The sequence below is a fragment of the Balaenoptera musculus genome, chromosome 9 (genome assembly GCF_009873245.2).
Source record: "Balaenoptera musculus isolate JJ_BM4_2016_0621 chromosome 9, mBalMus1.pri.v3, whole genome shotgun sequence".
NCBI lineage: Eukaryota > Metazoa > Chordata > Mammalia > Artiodactyla > Balaenopteridae > Balaenoptera > Balaenoptera musculus.
The window spans coordinates 96,211,950-96,237,314 of record NC_045793.1 but is presented as its reverse complement, the minus strand read 5'-3'; the positions used below and the strand labels follow the sequence as shown (position 1 = coordinate 96,237,314).

At 41.6% G+C, this 25,365-nt stretch overlaps 1 protein-coding gene across 3 annotated transcripts in view; it reads left to right on the top strand.

Annotated features, from left to right (window-relative positions):
* GLI3 (GLI family zinc finger 3) overlaps positions 1–25,365 on the top strand; it is a 284,176-nt gene that overhangs the window by 206,191 nt on the left and 52,620 nt on the right. For all 3 annotated transcript variants that reach the window (XM_036864314.1, XM_036864315.1, XM_036864316.1), the window contains 3 exons: positions 9,637–9,850; positions 10,815–10,928; positions 12,984–13,124. In XM_036864314.1, coding sequence (XP_036720209.1) covers positions 9,637–9,850; positions 10,815–10,928; positions 12,984–13,124 — 469 coding nt within the window. The remainder of the gene's footprint in view (positions 1–9,636; positions 9,851–10,814; positions 10,929–12,983; positions 13,125–25,365) is intronic.

The following is a 25,365-nucleotide window of genomic DNA, read 5'->3' as shown; positions in this document are numbered from 1 at the left end:
AAGAGGACCAGCCCCCCAATTCCTTGCTTTTTAATTGGCCCCAAACACGTTTGACTTGCACACTTGCATGTTTTCTAATCCTAATCTGCTTCTCGTGATGTCAGTGCATATGGTAACGGGGTCAGTTTCTAAAGATGTTTTTCAGTGTGTAATGACACACATTCAGTTTTCTAAAAAAATCTCCTTCACACGTGTATCCCAGTTCAAATGCTATTCTCTAAGAGGCTGGTAATAGTAGGGACCACTGTTTGAAATTCTCCTATTTACATGCTCATCTGGTAGTTGCTATATGTCTCCCTCTACTAGAATACAAATGCCAGAAGGTCTAGGACTGTGTATGTTTTGTCCATGGCCACACTGCCCACCTCACAACATCTGTGCCCTGTCACCTTGATACCGCTCAACAAATATTTCTGGAGTGAATAAATGAAGGAGCTCTTTAATGAGCCATTAGAATTCTAATCGCCCTCCTTATTAAAAGGAAGTTTCCATGTGGAGGATGAATAATGCTGGCTTTCAGAAAGTTATAGTGTATATGGATAGTATATCATATATCCATAGGTTGATAGATATATGGAGATACAGAGGGATGGACACAAAATAAAGGGATAAAAAAGCAAATGCCCATCTTCAGTTTGTATATGGTTCTTTTGTTTATGTATTTACTTAATTCAGACTGCTATAAGAATTCCATGTAAAGCACATATTTATTCACAAAAGCCTATCTACATCTTAAAACATAGTACTTGATTATGGCTAACTTATTAAAACATATTGTCCAAATGTATAGCAAAAGTCTTTTTTATATCATAACTGAGAACATCATTCAAAAAAAATAACTCCATGCATTTAAAAGGATGTTGTGAAATAGTTAACTGTCTCAAAAAGTTTTAACTTCTCCATCACCCTGAAGACTCCTGTCTAAGACTAGCTGATTCACATTTATCAAATACAGCCTGTAAGCCCCACCTTCTCTGGTTAAGGCTAGTATTATAAATATCCAGTTAATGGCATTAAATTAGAAATAGTTTGACCTCTGCTAATACCTTCCCCTAGAAATCGAGCTCCCATCGGAGGAGAAAGTGTTTCAACTGACCCTCAACTTCCATCTTCTAGCAAAAGTAAAGGGAATGAAGAAATGAGTAATCTATTCATTTCTAACCCGCCAGTTACAGCTTTCTCACTTTGGGTTTAATGGCGAAAATGAAGATGGCTTCATATCCTTAGTAGTTTCAGATCTGGTTCGGCCAGGACAGACATCTCACTGGAGACTGCGTTCCTGCTATTTATGTTCTTGGAGGTTTTGTCTGTTTGGCTGTTTAGTGGCAACCCAGCTTTTAAAGCCTTTTAGGACTCTTGCATCCTATAAAGCATAATGTATTTTTGTCCGAAGCATTATTGAAAGAGTGCATATGCCTCAGTGTAAACATTGGGATGATACTTAACTCATTTGGTGGGTGTGTGGGTCTATGTGTGTGCTCATTACTTCTTCCGAGGCTGCTGGGTTTTCCAATGAACTTGCCCTGGGGGGCTTTTATGGATGGGCGTGGAAGCTTTACTTTTTTCCTTTCCAATAGAAGCACGTGCACACGTGTGTGTCCCTATACCAACACGTATACAGATGATAATGGCTGTTGGCCTGTTCTCTGCAAAACTGGGAAGAATTGTTCTTCCTTTGAATGGCAGCTGTTGTACAGTAAATTCGACAGCTGGAACCAGAAAGTGGACAACCTCGTTCGTACGACAACCACAAAGTAACCACAAAGTTGGTTTTGATTAGATGCCTCCTTCTCCCCCTTCCTCTCTCTTTTCTTGAAGCCAGTTTCTGAAATTTTGGGGCCCTCATGTTACAGTGTGGACTGTTGCCTGGCTTCACCTCCAGTACTGGTTTCGTGAGCCAGAACTAGGAGAGATGGGACACTGAAAAGGAAATAGCGTCATTGGATTCATCAGCCTATAGAAAACTGGGTTAATTGCAACATGAAGTTTTTTTTTTTTCTCTTTTATCAAAGTATAGTTAATTTACAATGTTGTGTTAGTTTCAAGTATACAGCAAAGTGATTCAGTTATACATTTGTGTATATATATTCTTTTTCAGATTCTTTTCCATTATAGGTTATTACAAGATATTGAGTATAGTTCCCTGTGTTATGTAGTAGGACCTTGTTTACCTCTTTTATATATAGTGGGGTGTACATGTTAATCCTAAACTCCTAATTTATCTCTCCCCTGCCCCCTTCCTGCTATCCCCTTTGGCAACCATAAGTTTGTTCTCTATGCCTATAAGTCTGTTTCTGTTTCGTAGATAAGTTCATTTGTGTCAGCATATTTTATATTCCACATATAAGTGATATCAGATGATATTTGTCTTTCTCTGACTTACTTCACTTAGTATGATAATCTATAGGTCCATCCATGTTGCTGAAAATGGTATTATTTCATCCTTTTTCATTGCTGAGTAGTATTCCATTGTATATATATATATATATATATATATATATATATATATATATATATATATATACCACATATTCTTTACTTATTCGTTTGTTGATGGACATTTAGACTGCAGCATGAAGTTTCTTAATCCCAATGCCCGACCTGAAGAAATACATTATAAAAGCATCACATGAGTTTCTTTTAAGGAAGTCTTAAAAATGCACATCTGAAGAAAACTGACCAACTAGGGCAGTTGGAAAAAAATGTGTTTATAGGTCGTTAGCATTGATTTTACATTTAAAACATTTCCTAAGAATCTATAGCTGCCACGTAGTCTTCACTCCTCTTCACTTTGGGTAAGAGATGGTGCCTTTGTGGCCTTCCTGTGACCACCCATGTCAGGGCTCTGCTGTGGTTTAATTCTCTCATCCATCTCAGGCCAGCCCAACTCCGTGCCTCGCCCTCCAGGTCAGGGAGGGGTTCCGGAGATGAACCTGGAAACTGATGAGCCTTTCGGCTGAGTTTCCAGCAACCTCCCTCATCCTTCCCCACATTAGCACAGAGGAACCCCAGCACTGAGACTCAGTGGAAGGAGATGTTCCATGCAGCTCTAAGGAAAAACTATGATTTTTTCTTTTTTTTTTTTAGAAAATGGGTAAATGCCACGTGGATTGACGTCATTAAACAATAAAACAGAAACTTTTACCTGTAAGCATGCAGTGGCTGGGTGATCCAACCCCTCGCCATCTTTCTTATAGTTCAATTTTTTTTTTCTTTTTTGGCCATGCTGAACGGCATGCGGGATCTTAGTTCCCTGACCGGGGATGGAACCTGTGCCCCCTGCAGTGGAAGCGCAGAGTCCTAACTGCTGGACCGCCAGGGAATTCCCCCGAGTTTTTTAAATTCACTTTTACTTAGAAACAGATCTCTTCAATATTGTAATTGGCTCTATCTGCCCTCCCAATATGAAGGACTACAGCAGCCCACACCATACTGCTTTATTTATTGTACTGGTATTAAGTTATCCAGCCCGTCCCCCATCCTCTTACCCTCCACCATATACAGAGTTCCTGAAGTGTTTTTAAAACATTACAGGTTTGCCTCGCATGCTATTTTAATTGGTTTTTATCTTTTTGACTTGAATATTAATGACTTTGAAATGCCTATATGTATAGTAGGGTTGAATACATCTTAACAAATGATCTTCTACAGTATGAGCTTTTAGTGTCCCCCACTAATATAACATTTCTATAATTAAATGTGAATTTACAGATTGATCAGAGAGGCTCTGTACAAATGATGACGCACATCACTTCCTTGGTGTGAAAAAAATAATGTTTGTTGTGCAAGTCAAACATGATTATGAATCTCCAAGTTGTATGTATTGATTATCATTAATATGTAACTTTCCAGTTACAAATGATTATTTTATTCTTTGGATATATAAAAGGGATCTGTAGAAAGTACTCAGCTAAAACTTGTTGAATTAATGAATGAGTGTGTGGATTTTACGATATTTATTTTTTATTTAAAAAAATTTTTTTATTGAAGTATATTTGTTTTACAATGTGTTAATTACTGCTGTATAGCAAATTGATTCAGTTATTCAGTTAAACATATTATGATATTTATTTTAGTTGTTTAACATCCTGTCTTTCTACTTACACCCCAGATTTCAACCAGATTACGCATAGTTGTTGAGATTCCCAGACAGAAGAGTTCCAGATAAGGGAGGAGTTACTGGGCTATTTACTGCAATATTCAGAAATAAGACCCGGTTTGCAAAATTTGACCCCAGTTTGAAAAGTGTATTGACAAAACGTTACTTTGGATTTGTGATGGAGAATAAATACATCAAAACTTTCTTAACGATTCAGACTTTGGGAATTTTAACATTAAATTTTTGGAAAATAGAAGAAATAGTTCCCACTCAGATAGCGATTTGCTGATCACTTTTAACTCAGCTCGGAGCAAAGAATAAAAGGGAAATTGACCTCAGTAGTTATCCTTATTTAGAGTTCTGTCCCCAAGTCACTGCCTACCATGTAATGAGTGCTCCTTTAAGGTATTTTATAAAACTAAGACTTAAGTAGCCATAAATCGGTTTTGATGGGTAAAGATTATACTTGGTGGATGAGAACACCATACACACTATAGTCAGGGATCGAAAATCCACATTTTTCTCATTTTCTGCTTTTTAGAAAAATACAGGACAGATTAACATTTGAATTAATTTATTCTGGCTTTCTTTTTTCTTTTATAATTTTTCAAAAATTTTATTGGAGTATAGTTGATTTACAATGTTGTCAGTTTCAGGTGTACAGCACAGTGATTCAGTTATGCATATACATATATTCATTCATTTTCAGATTTTTTTCCCATATAGGTTATTGCAGACTATTCTAACTGTTGTCCTAGAAGACTGTTTCTCAAAGTGTTTTGTGAGGAACACTAGTCTCTAAAAGCTCCTCCAAATGTTGCTACAAACCATCTCTGGGGTGGGACATTTGGAACACACATTCAAGTATTAAACAGTTCCAGGGAACCCCGGGGCTGTATTCCTCAGACTTTATCACCTTGGCACTTCTTTTGCCTTTCCTCCCTAACACTTACTTTTGGGTGACTGTGTTAGCACATTGCTTGGGAAGATCTGGGCCATCTGACACTTTCTAGCGATCTTATCGATTAAATATAGATTAACAGTTGCAAGTCACATTCTTATAAATGTGTGTTTTTAATTATCCCATCTCTCATGCAGTCATCTAGAAGTAAATGCTATAAAAATTTTTTAAATTATACTTGATTAAATGTTGAGTGAAGAGAATTCAAAAATCAGAACGTAAACTTAATTGCTCTTCAATTGATCCAGAAGAACGAACAGGGTGAGCAGAAATGTAAAGGCTTTGAGATCATAAAGTTCAGGTGGACCACGTTTTAGACTAGACTGTGTCCTTCTTGAGAGGAGACAGAAGCGTTGTATAAAATTTTTCAACAATGTCAATACTTTGTATTTCTAGGAAATTATGGAACGAATACATGAACTGTTTAAGAAGATTTTTTTTCAGGGCTTCTAAAAATAGAATTTACTTTTCAAAAAAAATTCCGACCTCTGTAACCAGCAGTCTGTCTTCAGCTGCTGAAGTTCTATAAAAATACACAGATCTAGTTTCTACCTTTGTACTGTTTTATAAACACGTTGTCAAATTGCTTTTCTTTGAAGTGACTGTTCCGAGTTCGGTAGGCAGAATAATGGCCCCCAAAGATGTCCACATCTTACTCCCCGGAACCTGTGAATATATCACCTTACAGGGCAAAAAGAATTGTGTAGCTGTGATTCAGTTAAGAGTTTTTGTTTGTTTGTTTGTTTTTTAATAGTCTTCGTAGCAGCTTTATGTGTAATAGTAAACCACAACAACCTGAGACGCAGCAAAAGAGCGTGCATAGAACATATAAGGAGCATACATAGCAAGCGTGCTATTCTTAGACTCTAAGATTCTATTCAGCAAAGGAAATGATTGGAGCTCAACTAAATGAAGCAACATGAAAAGATATCACAAATACAATTTTGACCAAAGAAGCTGGACACCAAAGGTTACCTCCAAAGGTTACCACGTAGACTTTAACACATCTGAACTTACAGTGTGTGGACCAGTTTTCCCCAGTTTTGAACTTGCCAGTGGAATCATGCAGTAGGTAATCGTTGGTGTCCAGTTAAGGGTTTTGAGATGAGGAGATGATCAGGTGGCCCTAGTATAATCACAAGGGTCCTTATAAAAGGGAGGCAGGAGGGTGTCGGAGTTACAGGGAATCAGAGGAGGAGGTCGGGGTGAGGTGGGACCCTGAGCTGCGATGGAAGCAGCCTCTAGAAGCGGGAAGAGGCCAGGTGCCAGGGATTTCCCGAGAAACGCAGGCCTGCCCACCCGTCTGAGAATTCTGACCTCTGGAGCTGTAAGATGGCAAGCGTATTTTGTTTTAAAACAACTAAGTTTGTGGTGATGTGTCGCAGCAGCAGCAAGAAACTCATTCCTAATGAGGGTGGTTCGGTCACTCACTGACTCACCTCGAGGGGCTGCCCCGTGCCAGGCAGTGTTCCGGGCACCAGGGGTCAGTGGGGGACAAGGCAGACCAGAGCCCAGATCCCCTAGACCTTCCATTGCAGAGGGAGGGAGAGAATATGGTTTCAGAGAGCCTCATCCTGCAGTGAGAATACAAGTGTCAAACAACAGAGCGTCATGGGGCGAGGAGCTGCAGAGGGGGCTTGTTTGGATGGGGGTCTCGGGCTCAGGAGACCCCTGTGTCTGAGGAGGTGACATTTAACCTGGAATCTGAGTGACCAAAAGGAAGCAGCTAGGCTGGCCTCTGGAAGGACACAGCAAGTACCGGGATGCAGAGCTTAGGAAGACAGCTCACTTGGGGGTCAAAGAGCAGGGGGTGGTGGTCCCGATCCCCTGGCCACCCCCCCCCCCCACACCGGTGGGGAAGTCCTCGGAGGTTCTTTCCATGCTCCTGGGAGGACGGCATTGTTTTCTGCTCTATTTGACATCACCTGCGGTACCTGGTCATCCCCCATCCTCTGCTTCTTCCTTACACAACTGCGTGGACAGCCCCGCAGGCTGTCGGCCTGACTCTCCAGTCCCTTCACCGACGCTGTGACAGAGCCAAAAACATCAACTTCTGTCATCAAATCCTAAATAGGCTTTGTAATCTTGAGCAAGAGGCCTTCTTTCCAGGAGCTGACGGCAGCAACCGCTCTTGTGGGGTGACACGAGGTCTTCCCCTGTGTCCACTGTTGCCCAGCTCTTTGCACGCAGAGGAGAGAGGGTTTCCCTTAGCAGTCCCTCCTTATGGGTAATCAGGGACTGCTAAAAACTGCTGGTCCATCCTGTATGTTCTCATATCCTTTGGAATCTGATAGTTGACATGGATTTTAGGGAAGGTTTATTCCTGTCCCCTGGTTTGACCAGCGAAAACGCAGCGCCAAAAGGGGATGCTACCCACATGGGTTGAAAGCTGTCGCAGCCTCTCCTGCATCTGAGGTCAGAGACTTCGCACCTGGGGACGGGGCTGCACCACCAATGCTGGTCCTTCCTTTTGTCTTCTACATATTTTTAAAAGTAAAAATCGACCTACTCTGTCTGGCTATTAACATTTGTAAATTGCATTACATACAAAACTGAGGGCATTTTCTGCCTTGTGAAACGTTTTCTCGAATGGTCTGGATTCTTAATTGGGTCCTGACTTTTTTGAGCCTCCCAATATTGGGCCCCCCAGAATGAGAGGTGTACATGACCCAAGGGGCCCCCTTCCCAAGCCCACCTACTCGTTCAAGCTCATGAAACTCAGGAAAGATGCATGGAGGTTTGTGCAAAGTCCATATCACATTATAAATATGTGTGTAGTGGGGTCTTTTAGTTTTCCTTTGTTTTTTTAATGAACAGAATGAGGTAGTTACACTTAGTAATACCCATTCACCAAAAGGAAAGGAGGGGGGTGGGTGGGTTAAATCATTGTGTTTTTTGATGAATGGCTTGTACACCAAAAAATAAATTGGACAAACTGGCATAGAGCTCAGTGAACATGAAATCAGCTATTAGAAGAAAGCTTGTGAACAAATTCTGAGGCAGATATGCATCTTTTGATTAATGCCCTATCAATCATCCACACAGCTACCTTAGCTAAGTCTTGCTGTAATCATTCATGGTTGCTTTCCGAAACACTGGCAGAAACTATAGCGCTGCAGAAACAGAATATTATTACTGATTTCTCCCTAACTTACTGTGAACAATGACTGTTTTCACCAGGTTTCTGCTCTCCTTTATTAAAGAAATACAATACAGAATGAAAGGAGATTTCCTCCAAGCCCTGTGAAATTCTCCTAGGGTATTCTTAATGATATTCAGTCTTAAATGGGCAAGCTATTGTAATGCAAGTTTCTCCGTAGGAATAGTAGTAATGTAATCCCATTGAAACCACCTTTTTATGGATTGTAGTCAAATGGGCAAAACGTGGAGTCACATTAATGAAGGGAGTATATCTTCGGCGTTATTACTTAAAGTTGTTGAAATGGTTTGAATTTTGTTATTGTAATTATTATAGTCTCAGTTAATACGCTTAACAGCAATAGTAATTAACCCACCAGATTGGAAAATTTGCATGAATTCTACCTTTGACTTTGCAAGAAACCCTGATTCTTTCTGGGCCGTACACAGCAGGATGGAGAGAATATCTACGTATCTATATATATTTTTCCCACTGAGTATTTTTTAAGGAAGAAATTTTCACAAATGCCATTACAGTGTTTCATGCCTTTTTTTAAGCCATCGGCAAATTCCTCGAGAGCACTTCATTCTTTTAAGAGGATTGGATTCCTAAACTATGGTGGTGCAGAGAATGATTTGGCACTGCCTACTAGTGCAGAAATCTTTAGGTGATGGTGTGACTTCCTCAGAACTTCCTGTAGCCTGGGAAATACTCTGGCATAATGAAGTGGTGACAGGCACTAGCATGTATAATGGGCGTTAATAGGCATTTAATGCTCCTTAGCTGGAAGAGGGAGCGGATGCTCTCCCATTGGAATATTCCTCAATCGAAGCCCATTGATCACCGATTTCAGCCAGGAGAGGTTAATCCATCAGCTTCTGTAACCAGACGGCACTGATGGAAATTCTTTAGGTGGCATTCAGGATGAACCAAGCTTTCCATCTTTACAAACAAATGAGTGATATGACAAGCATGGCGTTCAAAACACATTTAACCAATTGATTTTCTTTCCTCTTGTAATAAGATCTGGAGACATATGAAAGCGTGCAGCGTGAGCATAGATGAAAAGAATTGCTCCGTGCACGGGAACATATGGGATGGGGAGCTGAGAATAGTACTATAAAGCATGTAGTCACCCATTCTCTTTGTTATATAAAGTTTGTTATTGCAATAAATAGTTGTTATTGAGCCTATGCCTTCTGCTGCCGTTCTGCTGAATTTTATCTCAGGTCTGCGTGTCTGTGCCAACGCCCACGCGTGTCCTGTCTAAGCCGTCAGCTTTCTCTAGGAAGTTTCGAGATGTTCGTCAATCATTTTTACCTTCTAATTTAAATGCACAGCCCTGATGCGATTTGGGGACAAAAAAACTAGGTATAAAGGTGCGCTGGTCTCTGTGTCCGTGTAAATGATGGTTTTCCCTTTATTTCCCACCCGCAGCCCTGCCCTGAGCTTCACCTACCCTTCTGCACCCGTGTCTCTCCATATGCATCAGCAGATCTTAAGCCGACAGCAGAGCTTAGGCTCGGCCTTTGGACACAGTCCTCCGCTCATCCACCCTGCCCCAACCTTCCCGACACAGAGGCCTATTCCCGGGATCCCTACGGTCCTCAACCCTGTCCAGGTCACCTCCGGCCCTTCCGAGTCCTCACAGGTGAGAGAGACAGCTCGATGACCTGGTCTGTCTTGGGAATCATAGAGGAAAGCCACGGGGCCACATCAGCCATGGATATGCGCAGGCCAGTGGCATCCTCACCGCTTCCGTACTGCAGCCTGTGGTCCCAACCCAGGGCCGTCATCTTCAGATTTTGTGCCGTGTGTATGCTCCTCAAGACACGAGAGCTTCTTCCACTAGAGTCATTTTATCCTCGGTGGAAAAGCAGGCTGCTTGATCGGGCTTCCCTCTGACCCTGGGCTGTCTATAGCCCGTTCAGTAAAAAGACATCCCGTGAGTGGGTTGCTGGCATTTGGTCCCTTTCCCCTGCACTATTAGAGTTCATTAAAGCCTGGATCCCAGCTCTTTTCCTCTAGCTTTAAAAAGCCCCGGGGAGTTGCTACTTATGAGTTAAAAACAAAGAGCTGTCTCATGAATGTATATCCTGGCTTTTAAAAAAAAAATGTATTGGAGTATGATTGATTTACAGTGTTGTGTTACTTTCTGCTGTACAGCAGAGTGAATCCGTTATACATATATATATATCCACTCTTTTTTAGATTCTTTTCCCATGTAGGTCATTACAGAGTATTGAGTAGAGCTCCCTGTGCTATACAGTAGGTTCTTATCAGTTATCTATTTTATATATAATAGTGTGTACATGTCAGTCCCAATCTCCCCTTTATCCCTCCCTCCCCCTCTTCCCCCCTGGTAACTATAAGATTGTTTTCTACATCTGTAGCTCTATCTCTGTTTTGTACATAAGTTCATTTGTACCATTTTTTCAGTATATCCTGGCTTTGAACACATTTTCTGAACTCTGCTACCTAGAAATAGGAGCCATATCTGTCATCATTCTAGTGCCAGGGAAGCTTGCTGTTCTCGACTTGTGTGTTTTAGCCATGGGCCTGCTCATTGATCAGAACTTAATTTTTGTCTCTGTCCCTGCCAATGTGACCCGCAGAACAAGCCCACGAGTGAGTCCGCTGTGAGCAGCACCGGCGACCTAGTACATAACAAACGCTCCAAGATCAAACCCGACGAAGACCTCCCCAGCCCGGGGCCTCGGGGCCAGCAGGTGAGGGAGGCGCCCGGCTCTGGCTCCCTCCAGCCTGGCGTCTTTTCACAGCACTGGCTTGTCTACTGCGTTCTTGGCTTTGGGCGTACCCACACGTTTAACAAAAGGCCAGGGCTGGAGTGCAACGAGGTTTGTTTCTCCAGCTCAGAAGCAGACACACAAAAATGCAGGCAGCTTTGTGGGGTATAAACTGGAGTAAGTGAGTGGATGCTTTTACTGTTGACCAGGGATGTGAACAGGCTTCAGTCCTTGGCCTTGATCTTGGGCCTGAATTACAAGCTCCTGGCTCTCAGCCTGAGCTGGGCAGACCAGGGATGCTCCTTATAATGATCAAGTTCTTATTTGTTCTTATTTTGCCACTTCCTACTGGCCGGGAGGCCCTGCATAGCCAGGAGGGATCCAGCGACAACTAACCTAACCTAAGGCTACTTAGATGCTTGTTCTTTACCCCAAGTCCTGAAAGGACAAGCTTAAAAATTCCAATCTTGTCTCTGCTGTTACTTAGATCCTGAGCCTCAATTTTAAAAATGTGTAGATTCGGACTTCCCTGCTGGCGCAGTGGTTAAGAATCCACCTGCCAATGCAGGGGACACGGGTCCGAGCCCTGGACCAGGAAGATCCCACATGCCGCGGAGCAACTAAGCCCGTGCGCCACAACTACTGAGCCTGTGCTCTAGAGCCCGCGAGCCACAACTACTGAGCACGCATGCCACAACTACAGAAGCCCGGGCGCCTAGAGCCTGTGCTCTGCAACAAGAGAAGCCAGCGCAATGAGAAGCCTGCGCACCGCAATGAAGAGTATCCCCCGCTCGCCGCAACTAGAGAAGCCCACGTGCAGCAACGAAGACCCAACGCAGCCATAAATAAATTAATTAATTTAAAAAAAAGAATGTGTAGATTCTGCTCATAATCCTATCTTGTAGGTTCCCTGGGCCTGATATGGAGCTCAATGAGTATAATTCCCAGAGATAGGGGTTGGACGAGAGTCTGGATGTCCACAGAATCTGGACCTTGCAATGTTCAGGCTGCTTCAGCCCAAACCTGAGAGTGCTGAAGCCCACGTTTCCTTTTTAGGGAGCACTTGGAAGATGGAATGAATGGGTGTCATGGGCTCCCAGAGCCATCCTTCTTGCATATTGCTGGTTATGCCTAAACGCTTGTATACAACTTTTGCCATCTAACCCCAGATTAGATCCCGAATTTACACACCTAATCATCTCCCAGAATTCTGGAAATTCTTTGTGTTTTCATTTCTGCAAAGCTGCCTTAGAAGACTAGAAAAGACTTTACCGCCAAGCTTTAGATGCTGTGGTTCTTGGGCAGGGAGTGTATGCTTGGAGACCAGAAGGTGAAACCAGAAGACATCATCCCTGTAAAAATCCACACAGTGCCTCTCATAGCCTCCAGTGGCAGGGAGAACAGAATTAGAATTAGCAGTAAACCATTTCCCTGGATTCCAAAATAGGAGAATAAACAAATTAATATGCTGAAAATAATTTAACCGAAAGAGCAGTCTTTTGGATAAAGACCACATCACCTAGTTTAATTGCTTTTCTTAAGAGATGACATCTTAGGTTGTTCTCACCTTGGTGTTCAGGACAGCAAAGTTTGGCCTCAATATCTTACCGACATTCTGGTTTGGACCATTGTCTTTAATCACAAGTTAACAACCTTCAAAGTTGTATTGAGTAAATCTGAAAAAAATGCAAACAACTGATTCCATCTTTGGTTTCTTCAATTCACAAAACTGAGTTGATAGACTTGGGCTCTATTTTATTTTCCCCCCAAAAAATTGCATCCAGAGAAAGACAAGCCTACATCAGGTTTTTCATTTCTCTTCTTTTTTTTTTTTTTAACTTTTTATTCTATATTGGAGTATAGTTGATTAACAATGTTGTGATAGCTTCAGGTGTACAGCAAAGTGATTCATTTACACATTTTCCCCTTTAGGTTGTTACATAATAGTGAACAGAGTTCCCTTTCTCTTCTCTCTGCCGTCCCTTTGTGTCTGATTTTGTCCCTCTTTCTCCTCCCTTCCCCACCCCTGCCTTTCAGGAACAGCCTGAAGGGACAACCCTGGTGAAGGAGGAAGGGGACAAAGATGAAAGCAAACAGGAGCCTGAAGTCATCTACGAGACAAACTGCCACTGGGAAGGCTGTTCTCGGGAGTTCGACACCCAGGAGCAGCTGGTGCATGTGAGTGAAGGGGGCCGGGAAGGGGGCTTTACAGCTATGTGACCTTTCCTGCGGGGTCAGCTCCCCTGACCCCATGCTGAGTCAAGTTTCTCAGCTAGCAACCTAGCAAACTGGAGGGGGCTTTATGACTTTCTGAGAATAAAGAAAACTCTGAGCCACGGTGCTTGACCTGTTCAGTCAGCTAAAGCTTAGTGTAAAATTCAATAAAGTCTTCAAGAGAGAGTGTAATGACTCTGATCCCATAAGCGAGAAAACACTATTTTGAGTTAGCGACTTTGATGGTTATTGAGTAATAGTAAGCTGGACATGAATTATTATTAACCTTTTAACCAAGTTTGATTTTAACCAAGTCCCAGTAACAATCGAAAAAAATCATAGAGGTGGGGGAAGTCCTTTTTCTCCCTCCTCCCTTCCTCTCCCCGACCCTCACCAGCTAAGGAGTCTCCCATGATTTTAGGCGGCAGTTGCTACTTGCTGTGAGAAGTGGGTAATGGTTTGCGATAAGCCATTAGCACAATTTCTTGACTTGAAGCCAATCCTTGCGGGCCTCACGGTTCCATGGAAAAAGCAATATATATTTTAAAATGTGTCTAATGATGTATATTTTTGAAAACTGCAATGTGGTCCGACTGAGACCCTCACCTCACCTTCCCACACCAGATTCAGAAGTCTTTCCCTTGCTCCCTTGCCAGTTATTTCAAATAATGCAGGGTACCCCCGTCTACATACCTGATTAGCCCTGTTTCCTTGGCCCGTGCTTCATCTTTGTTTGGTACTTTCTCAGGCCAGTAGAGTCTCCCTGGCACATGGGACCAGGGGCAGCTGAGATGGAAGGATATTTGCATAATCAAGGATGAAACGATGTCAAAGCACAGGGTTGCATTAAGGCATTAAGGATGGTTTGCTATGTGTAGCCCTTTCGTAAGCTTTAAATACGACAGCAAATCTGACAGAGTAACTTCCTTGTGACCCCCCCCCGCCCCATCACCTACACACACCATACACACCCCCATTCCATTCTCTTTACTTTTTTACAGTCACTTTTTATTTTTAGATGATCCGTATCGCTTGATAACCCTCCTCCGTTTAAACACTAAGATTATACAATTCCTATTTGTTCTTAACCTCTAATATATGCCACATGCTGCAGTTACATTATAGTGTCAAATATATGGTTTGCCAGGTTTTGAGATCCATCATGTACAGAATGTTTTGAGGGCTTAACATGACCTCAGGGTTTCCCCCCCATTTCTTTTTTGATCATGTCTCCTTGTAATAGTATAGAGAGAATTCTAGATTTCTCTGCACAGCAAGAAACTAGAAAGTCAAATGTTTTTAATTAAGGTATATTTCCAGATTTTTCCATGAACTTAATTTGATTCTTTCTCTTTAATTTGATGCAAGTGTTATTTTCAAGCCAAGCCTGACTTAACAGCCTTTTATTCTTGCTGATTGTTTTAATGGAAACCACAGACATTGTAACACTAAAGGGAAAAAAAAAATAGCTTGGAATTTTTCTTTTAATGTGGGGAAATAAACCCAAAGAGGAGAGAATGCCAAGAATACCCTCAGTGATAGAGTGAGTGAACATCGTACATGAGAAGAACTGGTTGTACAAAACCTGCCGTCATAAACGAGATGCTGTTAGGCAGTGCTGCTTGCCTTTTACAACATCCTTCTGAGAGAGGACACGGTCTCACGGTGCCTTTTCTGTGGATAAGTCATTGCAGTTTCCAAGGAGTGCTGTGATTTTTGTTCAGCTGTTATCAAATGAGGAAGGAAATTCTAAGTCTACATTTAAAAGAAATTCAGTTTTGAGATAACATTTTTGGGGGTTGTGGTTATACCTTCACATTTTCCCTGCCTTATATGTCACGTGAAAGCTTTTAAAAGACAGTGGATATTGCAGGTATTTGTATTTAATCTCAGTGGCAAAAGGTTTTAGGTAGGGATGATGCTTTAATAGAGAGATCTGAGTAGTTTTAAGGCAAGGCTGCTTAACCTGTCAACTAAACGGCCACCGTGTTGTCTGTTTTATTATAAAAACTAGGAAATGAATTACATATACACTGGAATTTTTTTTATTCCAAATTGGCAAGAAGAAATTCGTGTCAGGATTAGGAGAAAATCCAATGTATTATCTTTATGATATTAATTTTAGTCTGAGATAAATTATATGAGTTAAGTAAACTTAGTTAAGTGAATTAAAAATTTTAACTTACAATAACATAAATAAAGATGCTGGTTTATATCGCTTATTCTCTACCTTTTTACTCGTTACCTGACGTGTAGAAATTCCAAATTTGTACGTGTAAATTGATTTTACTTCGCATGACAGACATATAAGAAGTGCCTTCCTACCCACGGTGACTCTGGTAGCTTCAGCAGTGGCCTGGTATATTATTTTTTGTAGACTGAAATGAATAGCTAGTTGAAATCCACCTAATTACTTGGGTGACAGATGGAAAAAAGACCAGTGGCAAAAACCAGTTTTTTAAGGATGGAGGGAAGCATGAACTATTTGCATTCCTATGACTCTCCCTGGAGAGAGGACATTTTGTGAATTAGTTGAATTTTCATGCTACAGACAACCAAGAGGCAAGGTGTTAAACCATTCTGATGCTCTGCCTTATTTATAGCCATGACCCATTCTTTTTCCCCCTCTTACAGTTAATAGAAAGATTCATGATTCTTCATGGTTGTCTATCTAGTGTCTGACAGTCCCGACTGCCTGCGAAAGCAAGTCACTATCTATAATTGATATCCTCCCGTGGAATAGGGTGCTGGCTGCAATTGAAGGGCTTTGCTGAAAGCTCTTAAATCCTGACAAGTTCTCCCCTTGTTCTGGTTCAGTCGCTGAGCTGCACGGTTGGAATTCCAGAGTCATTTGAACTTGGTGCAGAAGGGAGACATGTGTTTCGCATTAGCAAATCAGAGTTGAAGAGGAGAATTAGGGACTCGGACGACTTTTCCCGCCAGGTAGTCTCATTTTCAGCGTAATGCACTCCGTGTTCTCTTGAAAAGATGACCCCATCCCATTACTGTCCGAACAGATGGGCTAAATATTGCCTTTGCCTTCTCTTCTCCTCTGTTTCAAGCCCCTGTCCTTCTCCCGTGGTGTGATGATTCCAGGTTTGCTGTGGGGTCTTTATCACTGGGATGTTTAATTAATTTCTCTTCCCAGCAAGATAATTATAATTGGGCTTCATGACTCTCCAGTTAGTATTAAATTTGTCATAAATTTACTTCTATGCCCAGAAGCTAAGAAGACAGATGTATATTTTTGTTAGCTGGTTTTTTGTTGTACTTTGTCCCCTTCTTAGTAGCAGTTAAAATAAGAGAGTAAGAAGGATATAGAGTACAAAAATTAATTAAAGTACTTGCGATTAAGATGGAATTTATTATTGATTTGTCAGAATGCCAGCCCTTTCTCTTGCCTTGACAGCTGGAGAGCGCATAGTCTAACATCTCGAAATAATTTGAAAAGTCCACACTTCCCCTTCAATCCCAAATGAATTAGATTCTCTTTTTTGCTGTTGTGCATTATATATTCCTAAACGCATGACTCTTATATCTGATTCTGAAAGTCATAGAATATCGGTTCACCCAGTGTGGTTTCTGGTTTTGTTTTGTTTTGTTGGTTTAGCTTTTTTACTATGTAAAACAACTCAAATTCTGTCTGCTGGCCTTGCTTGTCACAGAGATGAGAAAGGTTTCCAAACCTTCCTGAGACCCATTTCCCTCTTGCATTAATTCTGTCCTGGAAGACAGTTCCAGCTTTGGCTCTTGGATGATTGAAAAATATCCAACATGCATGCCTGCAGCCCAAGTTAGTCTCAGGTTCTTTGCTTCTGAATGGCGTTGTGTGTACCACTGATGTTCTGAGAGGCTTTTTAAGAAGAGGAGAAAGGAATACATGTGAAGAAAGAGGAACGTGTACCTCGGTGTGGGGTCACCACTGCCAGGCGTCTAGTTATGCTTGAAAACATCACTGCTGGTATCCGAAAGAATAAAAATAGTACGATCACCATAGCTAATGCCCACCTGTTTGCTCTGTCACTGTAATTCGCTTAACTTCTATTACACCGACCCAACCCTTTCTTTCCGTTTCAGGAATAACACATATAATATTCTTTCCAAAGGTCTTTAAAAGGTCAAATTATTTTTTACCAGTTTTATTCCCCATCCTTATCCCAGCAGAATAAGCTTATCTGCAGGGAGGGCCTTGGCAATTACACTCTGCGGGCTCTTGTCTCCTGCCTGTAGGGCCGAACGGCAGAGAACATGAGGGGTGTTTATATTAGTCCCCAGCTTCAACTGGGTGGCATGTACGTTGCTGTACTCCTTCATTTGTATCTTTTAAACGTGGTGTCAAAAATTCACCTTTTTGTACAATGATTAGCCACCTCCTTGGATTTTAAATGCTTTCATATGCTGCAAATTTTGATCTTTAAAAGCGTGCTGAAGTTTCCTTTATCAGAAGAACGCAGTTATAATCACCTTTGCTGCCATTGGAACACAAATTCTATACATCGGCAGCATGAAAATGAAAGGCTTTCTTCTTAATATCATAGAGATTTAGATGTAAAGGAAGCACATCTAATCTGCAAAGAATTGATGCATCCGTAGAAACACGGGAAAGTGTTAGGATGTGGTGAAGACATTATTTTCATATTAATACCGTGTTCACAAATTTGCAATTTAAATGTTTTCCAGCTAATTTTGATCCCTTTGCTAAAGTTGCATTGTATATCTTTACCTAAGAGAAAATGGAGTTTAAGATGTGATCGGGGCCTCCGATAAGAGGCAGAAATAGATTTGTGTGCACATAAAACCTAAAATGAATGAGTGAAGATTTTGATCTCATTTTCCCTACATCGAGTTGCTAGTTAATTTAGTGACTCTAATTATTTGGAAATAACTGCATGGAAAAATGTAGACGAAGAACCACCAACTTCAAAGCCATCCTTTGACAATCGTGCCCCAAGGGTCACGTTCTTTTTCAAGTTACTGGCTAAATTGCACCTGCAGAAATTGTTCCCATAAAGACACTCGGGAGATTAGACTGAGTGGGGGGCATGGAGGGCTGTGTGGTCCACCAGTCAGAGCCTCCCAGCGCCAGCGGAATTCTGAGTGGCAGCGCCATCTCTGCCCTGACCCTTGGGATGACCTCCCTGGAACCATTTGACCCTTTAGAACGTTATTTTCTCACTTATCATACTGTGAAACAGCCGTGAAAATAAGTGCCGTCCCCCACGTCCAAGGCCAAACAGAGATCACATGCAGCAGGCCTAATGAGAAACAGACAGAGGGTCTCAAAGAGGTTACTCGTCTCTTGGTTTTATGTATTTGTGTTTTGCAGGGCGGAGTGGGGGAGGGGTGGGGAGTGGCGCTGTTGGGTTTTGTGGCCTCTGTGTATCAGCTCTAAGGCTTATTTTATATTCATTGTTGCTGAACTGAGATGTGCACTTGACCGAAGCTGGAGATCCCATTCTCTTCCCCCAGTGTGGTTCTAATGGATGGGACTTGGCCGAGACATTTCACCTCCTCCAACCTTGGTTTTAGTAAAAGCAAGGGAAGGGTTCAGAGTGGATCGTCCTTAGGCTAAGGATGGCAGGCAGGTTTCATTTCAGGTACAAACTTACTGGCTGGCAGTCACTTGGGGTGCTGAGCTGCGCTCTTGCCCACTTTCAGCTGCAGAGGCAGGGGGGTCAGGATGATGCGAAGCCTGCCATGGATGAGGTTTCGCAGGAGACAGGTACTCACTATATGTTTTCCAAAGTCCTCTCCAACTCTGTAGGTTAAGTGCACTCCAGAACAATCGTGGTTAATTTTTCTAGGGGGTGGTATGTTACTTACTTGAGCCATGATTAAATTATTAAAATTCTCCCTTTACTAATGCTCCTTAACCCGTGAATGAAGAACAACAAATCAATATTTTAAATAAGATATAATGCGTATCGAGTCATATCTTAGTTACTTTCTTAAATTTGTTCAGCCGTTGTAGACCCCATGAAATAGTTCATCAAAACCTTCATCCAAATAACTGTTTACTGCCGTTTGGGGAGGATTTTTCTATCAAAAGCTTTTTGATTGGTTCTGAATGATACTTTGGGTGAGATTCTGGATTCTGCTAATAATTAGTCCCCTGGAGTATTCTGTGTGGACGCAATTTATACAAGAGAAGATGATGTCACTTTGGGCTGGGCTGCCTACCTCACTAAAGTTTACTTGCCAATAGCAGATCTTGCTGATACCATGTATCCTCTTGTTTGTCAGCAAAAGTGTGAGCTGACAAACAGCAACTCAGTAGAAGAGGGCCTGGGTGCAGCCTTCATACTGCCCACTGCCCCAGCTTTGCAGTGGGCACATGCTAGCGTGACTTAGACCAGAGCCTCCTGGGGTGGTCCTTCTCATTGGGAGGGGGAGACAAGGAAACATAAAAGCATAGTAAACAATGTCAAGTTGGACCTAATGAAGCCATAGAGTGTAGTTGTGATTTTAGGGGCTCAGAAGAGGAAGAAGTGTATGAGGGGTACCCAGAAAGGCTTCTGGGAAACGTGGGAAATATGGTTAAGGTCAAAGCAAAGCAGACCAAATATGCAGGTCAGCTTTTGAGATATGATGACTATGACGATGGTGATGATGATGGTGATGGTAATGGTGATGATGGTGATGGTGATGGTGATGGTGATGGTGATGGTAATGAGGATGGTGATGATGATGGTGATGGTGATAGTGATGATGGTGATGGTGATGGTAATGATGATGGTAATGATGATGGTGATGACGATGGTGATGATGGTGATAATGATGGTGATGGCGATGAGGATGAGGATGGTGACAATGAGGGTGATGGTGATGATTTTGTAAGAAGAAATAGCACCTTATCTGAAAGAAAACTTTGGCTTACCACTGTTCTCCTGCTATAGTACAATGCACTGCGTTTCAAAGCTGACAGACCTGGGTTCAAAACCTGCTTTCCACACTAGCCATGTTACATTCCTTCTCGTGAAACAAGAATAATAATAGTATTTACTTCATAAAACAGTTGGGGGAATTAGCTTAAAAATTATACTCAATAAAGTGTTAGTGATTCTCCATATAAAAGTGAAAAGTGTAAAGGTATTTACCGGCTGCTAAGTGCCTGTGTGTTGCCTATGAAAACATGGTTTAGGCTGGTATTTGGGCAGTGTTTGCGTTGGCATGTCACCATGAAATGAATAACTGCATAAAGGTGCTGACTGGGCCCCCAGTTCATGAAACCTAGGAGAGAAGGGCTGGAGAAGTCCCTGGGCCTCTTCCTTGTGCTCCAGATCCCTCACTGGACTTGCTTGTGCTGTGTTGAGATTCAGAGCCTCATCCTGTTATGAGTTCAATTGTGCTGACATCCCTCTGAAAGTTCTCCTTAGTGTTTGCCCTAAAACGGGGCTCCCCAGCCTGGGCACACGGGGGCAGGGGGTTCTTTGGTGTGGGGACTCTCCTCTTCCTTGTAAGACTGTTAGCAGCATTGCTGACCTCTGCCCACTAGATGCCGGGAGCGCCCCTCCTCCATTGTGACAACCAAAAATGTCTCCAGACATTGCCAAATGTCCCCTGGGAGGGGGGAATTACCCCCAGTTCTGCTCTAATCTTTCCTCTTGCAGTGTGGGAAGAAAAAAAGCAACAAAAATTTAAAAAGTATATTTGTGATTAAAGATAAATTTTCTCCTGCTTAAATGTACTTTAGAATGTTCAGATTAAAAAGAAAAGATAACCTCATTAAACAGTCTCCAGCAAAAGACTATATGTATTATATATATATTTATAAAATATATATATATACACATTCTGTATTACTATTATGTGTGTGCATGTGCACGCATGCATGTGTGTGCATGTACATGGTGTATGTGTGTGTGTGTGGTGTGCATTAATTAGCAGAACTTAATTTTAAAACCACATTTGCTAAGGTTAGGCACACACAGTAGTTCTCAGGAAGTCCCATAACCAGCCAAGCCCTTTGTCTTGGTGGAGAAATTCCATCACTGTTTTTCTTTTTTTTGCAGACCGAGGGAAGTCACTCAGACTTCAGCTTCTGAGACCATGGCAAGCAGGGTTGGAGATCAGGCTCCTGCTTTGACATAAAACAGAGCTCAAAGAACAGAAAGCAATTTTCTAGTGCAAGGACTTTTTGAAGATTCAGACATTTAGGCTTTTCTAAGATTAGCTAAATACTGCCATAGATGGATTTTTTTTTTTTCATTTCTAGAACGATTAGTGTTGGCAAGAGAAGAGAACTGTAAGTGGCATATTCTCAAAAGACTATGTATAGGCCAAGGCCTTAAACATAAGCCATCCCCAGCCCCCCAGTTGACAGTAAAACTAGCATTAATCAGTGAGTGGGGTGTGGAGAGAATATTGGATGGTGTGTTGGAGATTTATCTTTTATCCCTACATCTGCCAAAACTTGTTTCTGACTTTGAGTAAGTCACCCTACAACTTCAATCATTAGTTTCTCATCAAAAATGGAGATAATATCTATCTTATTTTCCTCACAAGATTTTTTAATTTGTTTTTTGTTTGTAAGGATAGAATGAGATCATGTAAATGGAAGTGCTTTGTAAACTCTGAAACATTATTCAAATATAAAGAAGGATAGGATCCATGAGAAGTAGCATTAATAAACCTAACTAATTGAAGAATGGAGAGATTAAGGAGACTTTTCACCAGAATAAAAAAGTTTATAAGTATGTTGGTAATTCACTTGTGCCCTCTCACCTCTGTAGGCTGTTGATCTTACCTGCTACAATACATCATCACCACCTAGTGGCTGCTACACAAATTGCAGGCATAGTGTTGAGAAGAAAAAAGCCTCATGCACATCAGACCTATGGACTTCAGGTTGGGGTTGATACACCTTTTTATGTTTATCCCTTTGAGTAAGGAGAACATGCAGGGCAGGATGTTCAGGAAGAGATAGAGCAGGCTATTGGGAAGACGATAGATGTACAGGCAGAGCAGTGGGAAGACAATTAAAGTGAAGGTGCAGAAGACGGACTGAGAGAAAGGTCTTGTGGAGATCAGATTTGAGCATGGTCTTGAAAAGGAAAGTGGATTTAAATAGGGAATGACCATTGCAGGGAGGAGCTGGAGCTTCCATGTGGAAAAGACAGTAGGAAGAGGTTAATGGATGCAGAATATATGGGAGAATTTTATCTATGAGTGGGTTATATAAGGCTGGGGTTTTTGACACTTCTTGGGGTCAGAAATATAATTACAAAAGGATTCATTCTGTGCCTTTGGACTGAAAAGTGGTAAGTAATGCAGTTATGTTAGAACCAAGTGTGTCTGGAAGGCAGAGGGTAGTGGGATGTAAGGTTATGGAGCAGAGAAGCACCATTTCATGGGTGACCTGACTGCTAGATTAGTAGTCTGACTTATATTCCAGATGGAGTAAGGAGAATCGATGTTTCTGATGAGAAAGTTTGAGCCCGTGCGAGCTTTAGAAAGATGAGGGCTGAGCTTTGCACAGCTGTATTTGAAGAGGGCAGGGGTACGATTGGGGCAGGGCCGGAAGTGAGACTCAGAAGTGGGAATTATTTTAACTTATTTTTTTTTAACCTGGGAGTAGAGTTCGGAGATGTTTCACAATTATGGTTTTTGTAGCTAATGTGGGCATTGTAGACGTTGTTCAGAGATCAGTTCGAAGTTTCCAGTTGCTGACTGGGCACCTGGGAGGTGGTTTTGCCCATGAAACCCCTGTCTCTTATGTGAGTGGACCAGGTTCATTACTTAAAGCTCCCAAAATCCTGTTGTCTCTCTTAGAAGTAGATTGACCAGGGTTGTTGGGAGAGTAATCTCTGAAGACTTTTGGAAGATGCCTCCTATGGTGTTAGTCAAGTTTTTAGCACCCAGGTAGTGATGGTTTTATTGCTACTATTATCAGTTTTCTTTCTTTGTTGTTTTGTTTTTCTCTTATTTTCTGGTTATGGGTACCTGATCTCAAGTTCTGAAAATGTCTTTCAAGTCAGGAAAAGGAAACTGTGCCAGCCCTCTTCTGTCAGCTTTAAAGGATTTGGGGATGGGAGATCTCTTTACACACCTGGTCCAGCCCTGTCTCACCTGCTCCCTCCATTCCACCTTGAGGGACCTCGGTTTCTCGGGTGTTACCTTCAGCAAGTGTGATGTGTCCCAAGGAGCCAAGCTTTCTCTCCAGGATGAGCAGGAGAACCCTGGCTCAGGAAGAGCAGGTCTTCCCCAGCATCCTTCCCTGGAGGTAGTGAAAGTGTTCACCCTTCCCTCTCCTGGACCACTTGGCCAGAGATGGTGCAGTTCCTACTGGCCAGATAAAGCAGCCAAACAAACTGCAAAGAAAACACAGCCTCCTTGTATTCTCCTTGTGTTCAGCAGAGATAACTTTGCTGGAGTTTCAGTACTGAGTCATTTGGCTTCTGGCAGGAGCTTTAATTGCTAAAATGCAGACTTTTTTTTTTTTTTTTGATCAAGAAGGGATTATTCTTGTTATCAGTCCAGAGCATCTTATTTCAAGATGAAAAGCCTTTACTGAATTACAGATGTACGTTTGTACAAAGCTTTTCAGCGATTGACAACTCAAAGAGAAAGTATGATTTATTAGCCTATAATGGCTAACCCTGAGCTATGGTCTAGGTCCTCCCGATTTGTGAAATTGCTTAATATGAACTGCCTTTTATGCCATTCAAGCCTCAGGTGACTCAAATAAATGTAGAGTCTCCATTACAGGATATGTTACGGAAGAGGGAAAAAGAAAAGCGGGGGAGGGAGGCAAAAGGAGAGAAGTGGCTTCTAAAATTCATCTTGGTGGTGCCTTTTACAGTAGTTTGGCTGATAAGCTGGCAGAGGAAAGATTAATAACGAGGCTTGTCGCTATCAGTACCTGCTTGTCGATTCTCTGTAACAGGGCTGTCTGTTCAGCATGGAAATTATTGATTAAATAAAAATGGCTATTAGATTGTGATGTGATCCATAATCACAAACAATGGTGGACATTCCTCTTTTAGATCCTCAGCCATGCATCAAGTTGTTTCTTTTTTTCCCTTGCTGTAATTTATATCGTGCTGACACTTGAGCTCATTAGGACTAGCCTTTCTGCTCGGAGGCAGGAAAGCACGGGCATGCGCAGACCGGCCAGAGCGGGCCGGAGGATGGAAGGACCATTCTGGTCGGGGGCCTGGCCAGTTCATCCAGTGGGCAGCAGCAGGGTTTTTGTTTGTTTGTTTGTTTGACTCTCTTTTTTAATTGTGTTAAAATACACATAACATAAAATTTACCATTTGACCATTTTATTTAACTTTTTTCTAGTTTTCCTGAGGTATAATTGAAGTATAAAATTGCATATGTTTAAAGTGTACAAAGTGATAACTTGATATACATATGCGATGTGAAATGATGAACACAGTCAAGTTAATTAACACATCTATCACCTCACAGAGTTACCTTTTATTGTGCTGTGATGAGAACGCTTAAGGTCTACTGTCTCAGCAAATTGCAAGTATACAATAGGGTATTTCTAACTATAGTCACCGTGCTGTATATAGATCCTCAACTTACTCATCTTATAAATGAAAGTTTGTACCCTTTGACCAGCATCTATTCATTTCCCACACCCACCCCCAGACCCTGGCAACCATGACTAATACTGTTTCTATGAGCTTCACTTTATTTTTTTAGATTCCACATATACGTGGCACCATACAGTATTTGTCTTTCTCTATCTGACTTATTTCACTTAGCCTCCAGGTTCATCCATGTTGTCTCAGATGGCAAGGTTTTCTTTTTTTAATGGCTGAGTAATATTCATTTTTTGAGGAAGCTCCTTACTGTTTTCCATGATGGCTGTACCAATTTATATTTCCACCAATAGTGCACAAAGTTTCCTTTTTCTCCATTTCCTCGCCAACATTTGTTATCTCTTGCCTTTTTGACAATAGCCATTCTAACAGGTGTGAGAGTATATCTCACTGTGGTTTTGATTTGCATTTCCCAATGATTAGTGATGCTGAACACCTCTTAATGTACCTGTTGGCCATTTGTGTGTCTTCTTTGGAAAAATGTCTAATCAGAGCTTTTTAAATTGGATTATTTGGGGTTTGTTGGTTTGTTGTTTTTTTGCTATCAAGTTGGATGACTTCTTTTTTTGGATGTTAATCCCTTATCAGATATGTGGTTTGCAGTTTTTTTCTCCCATTCTGTAGGTTGTGTTTTCATTTTGTTTCCTATG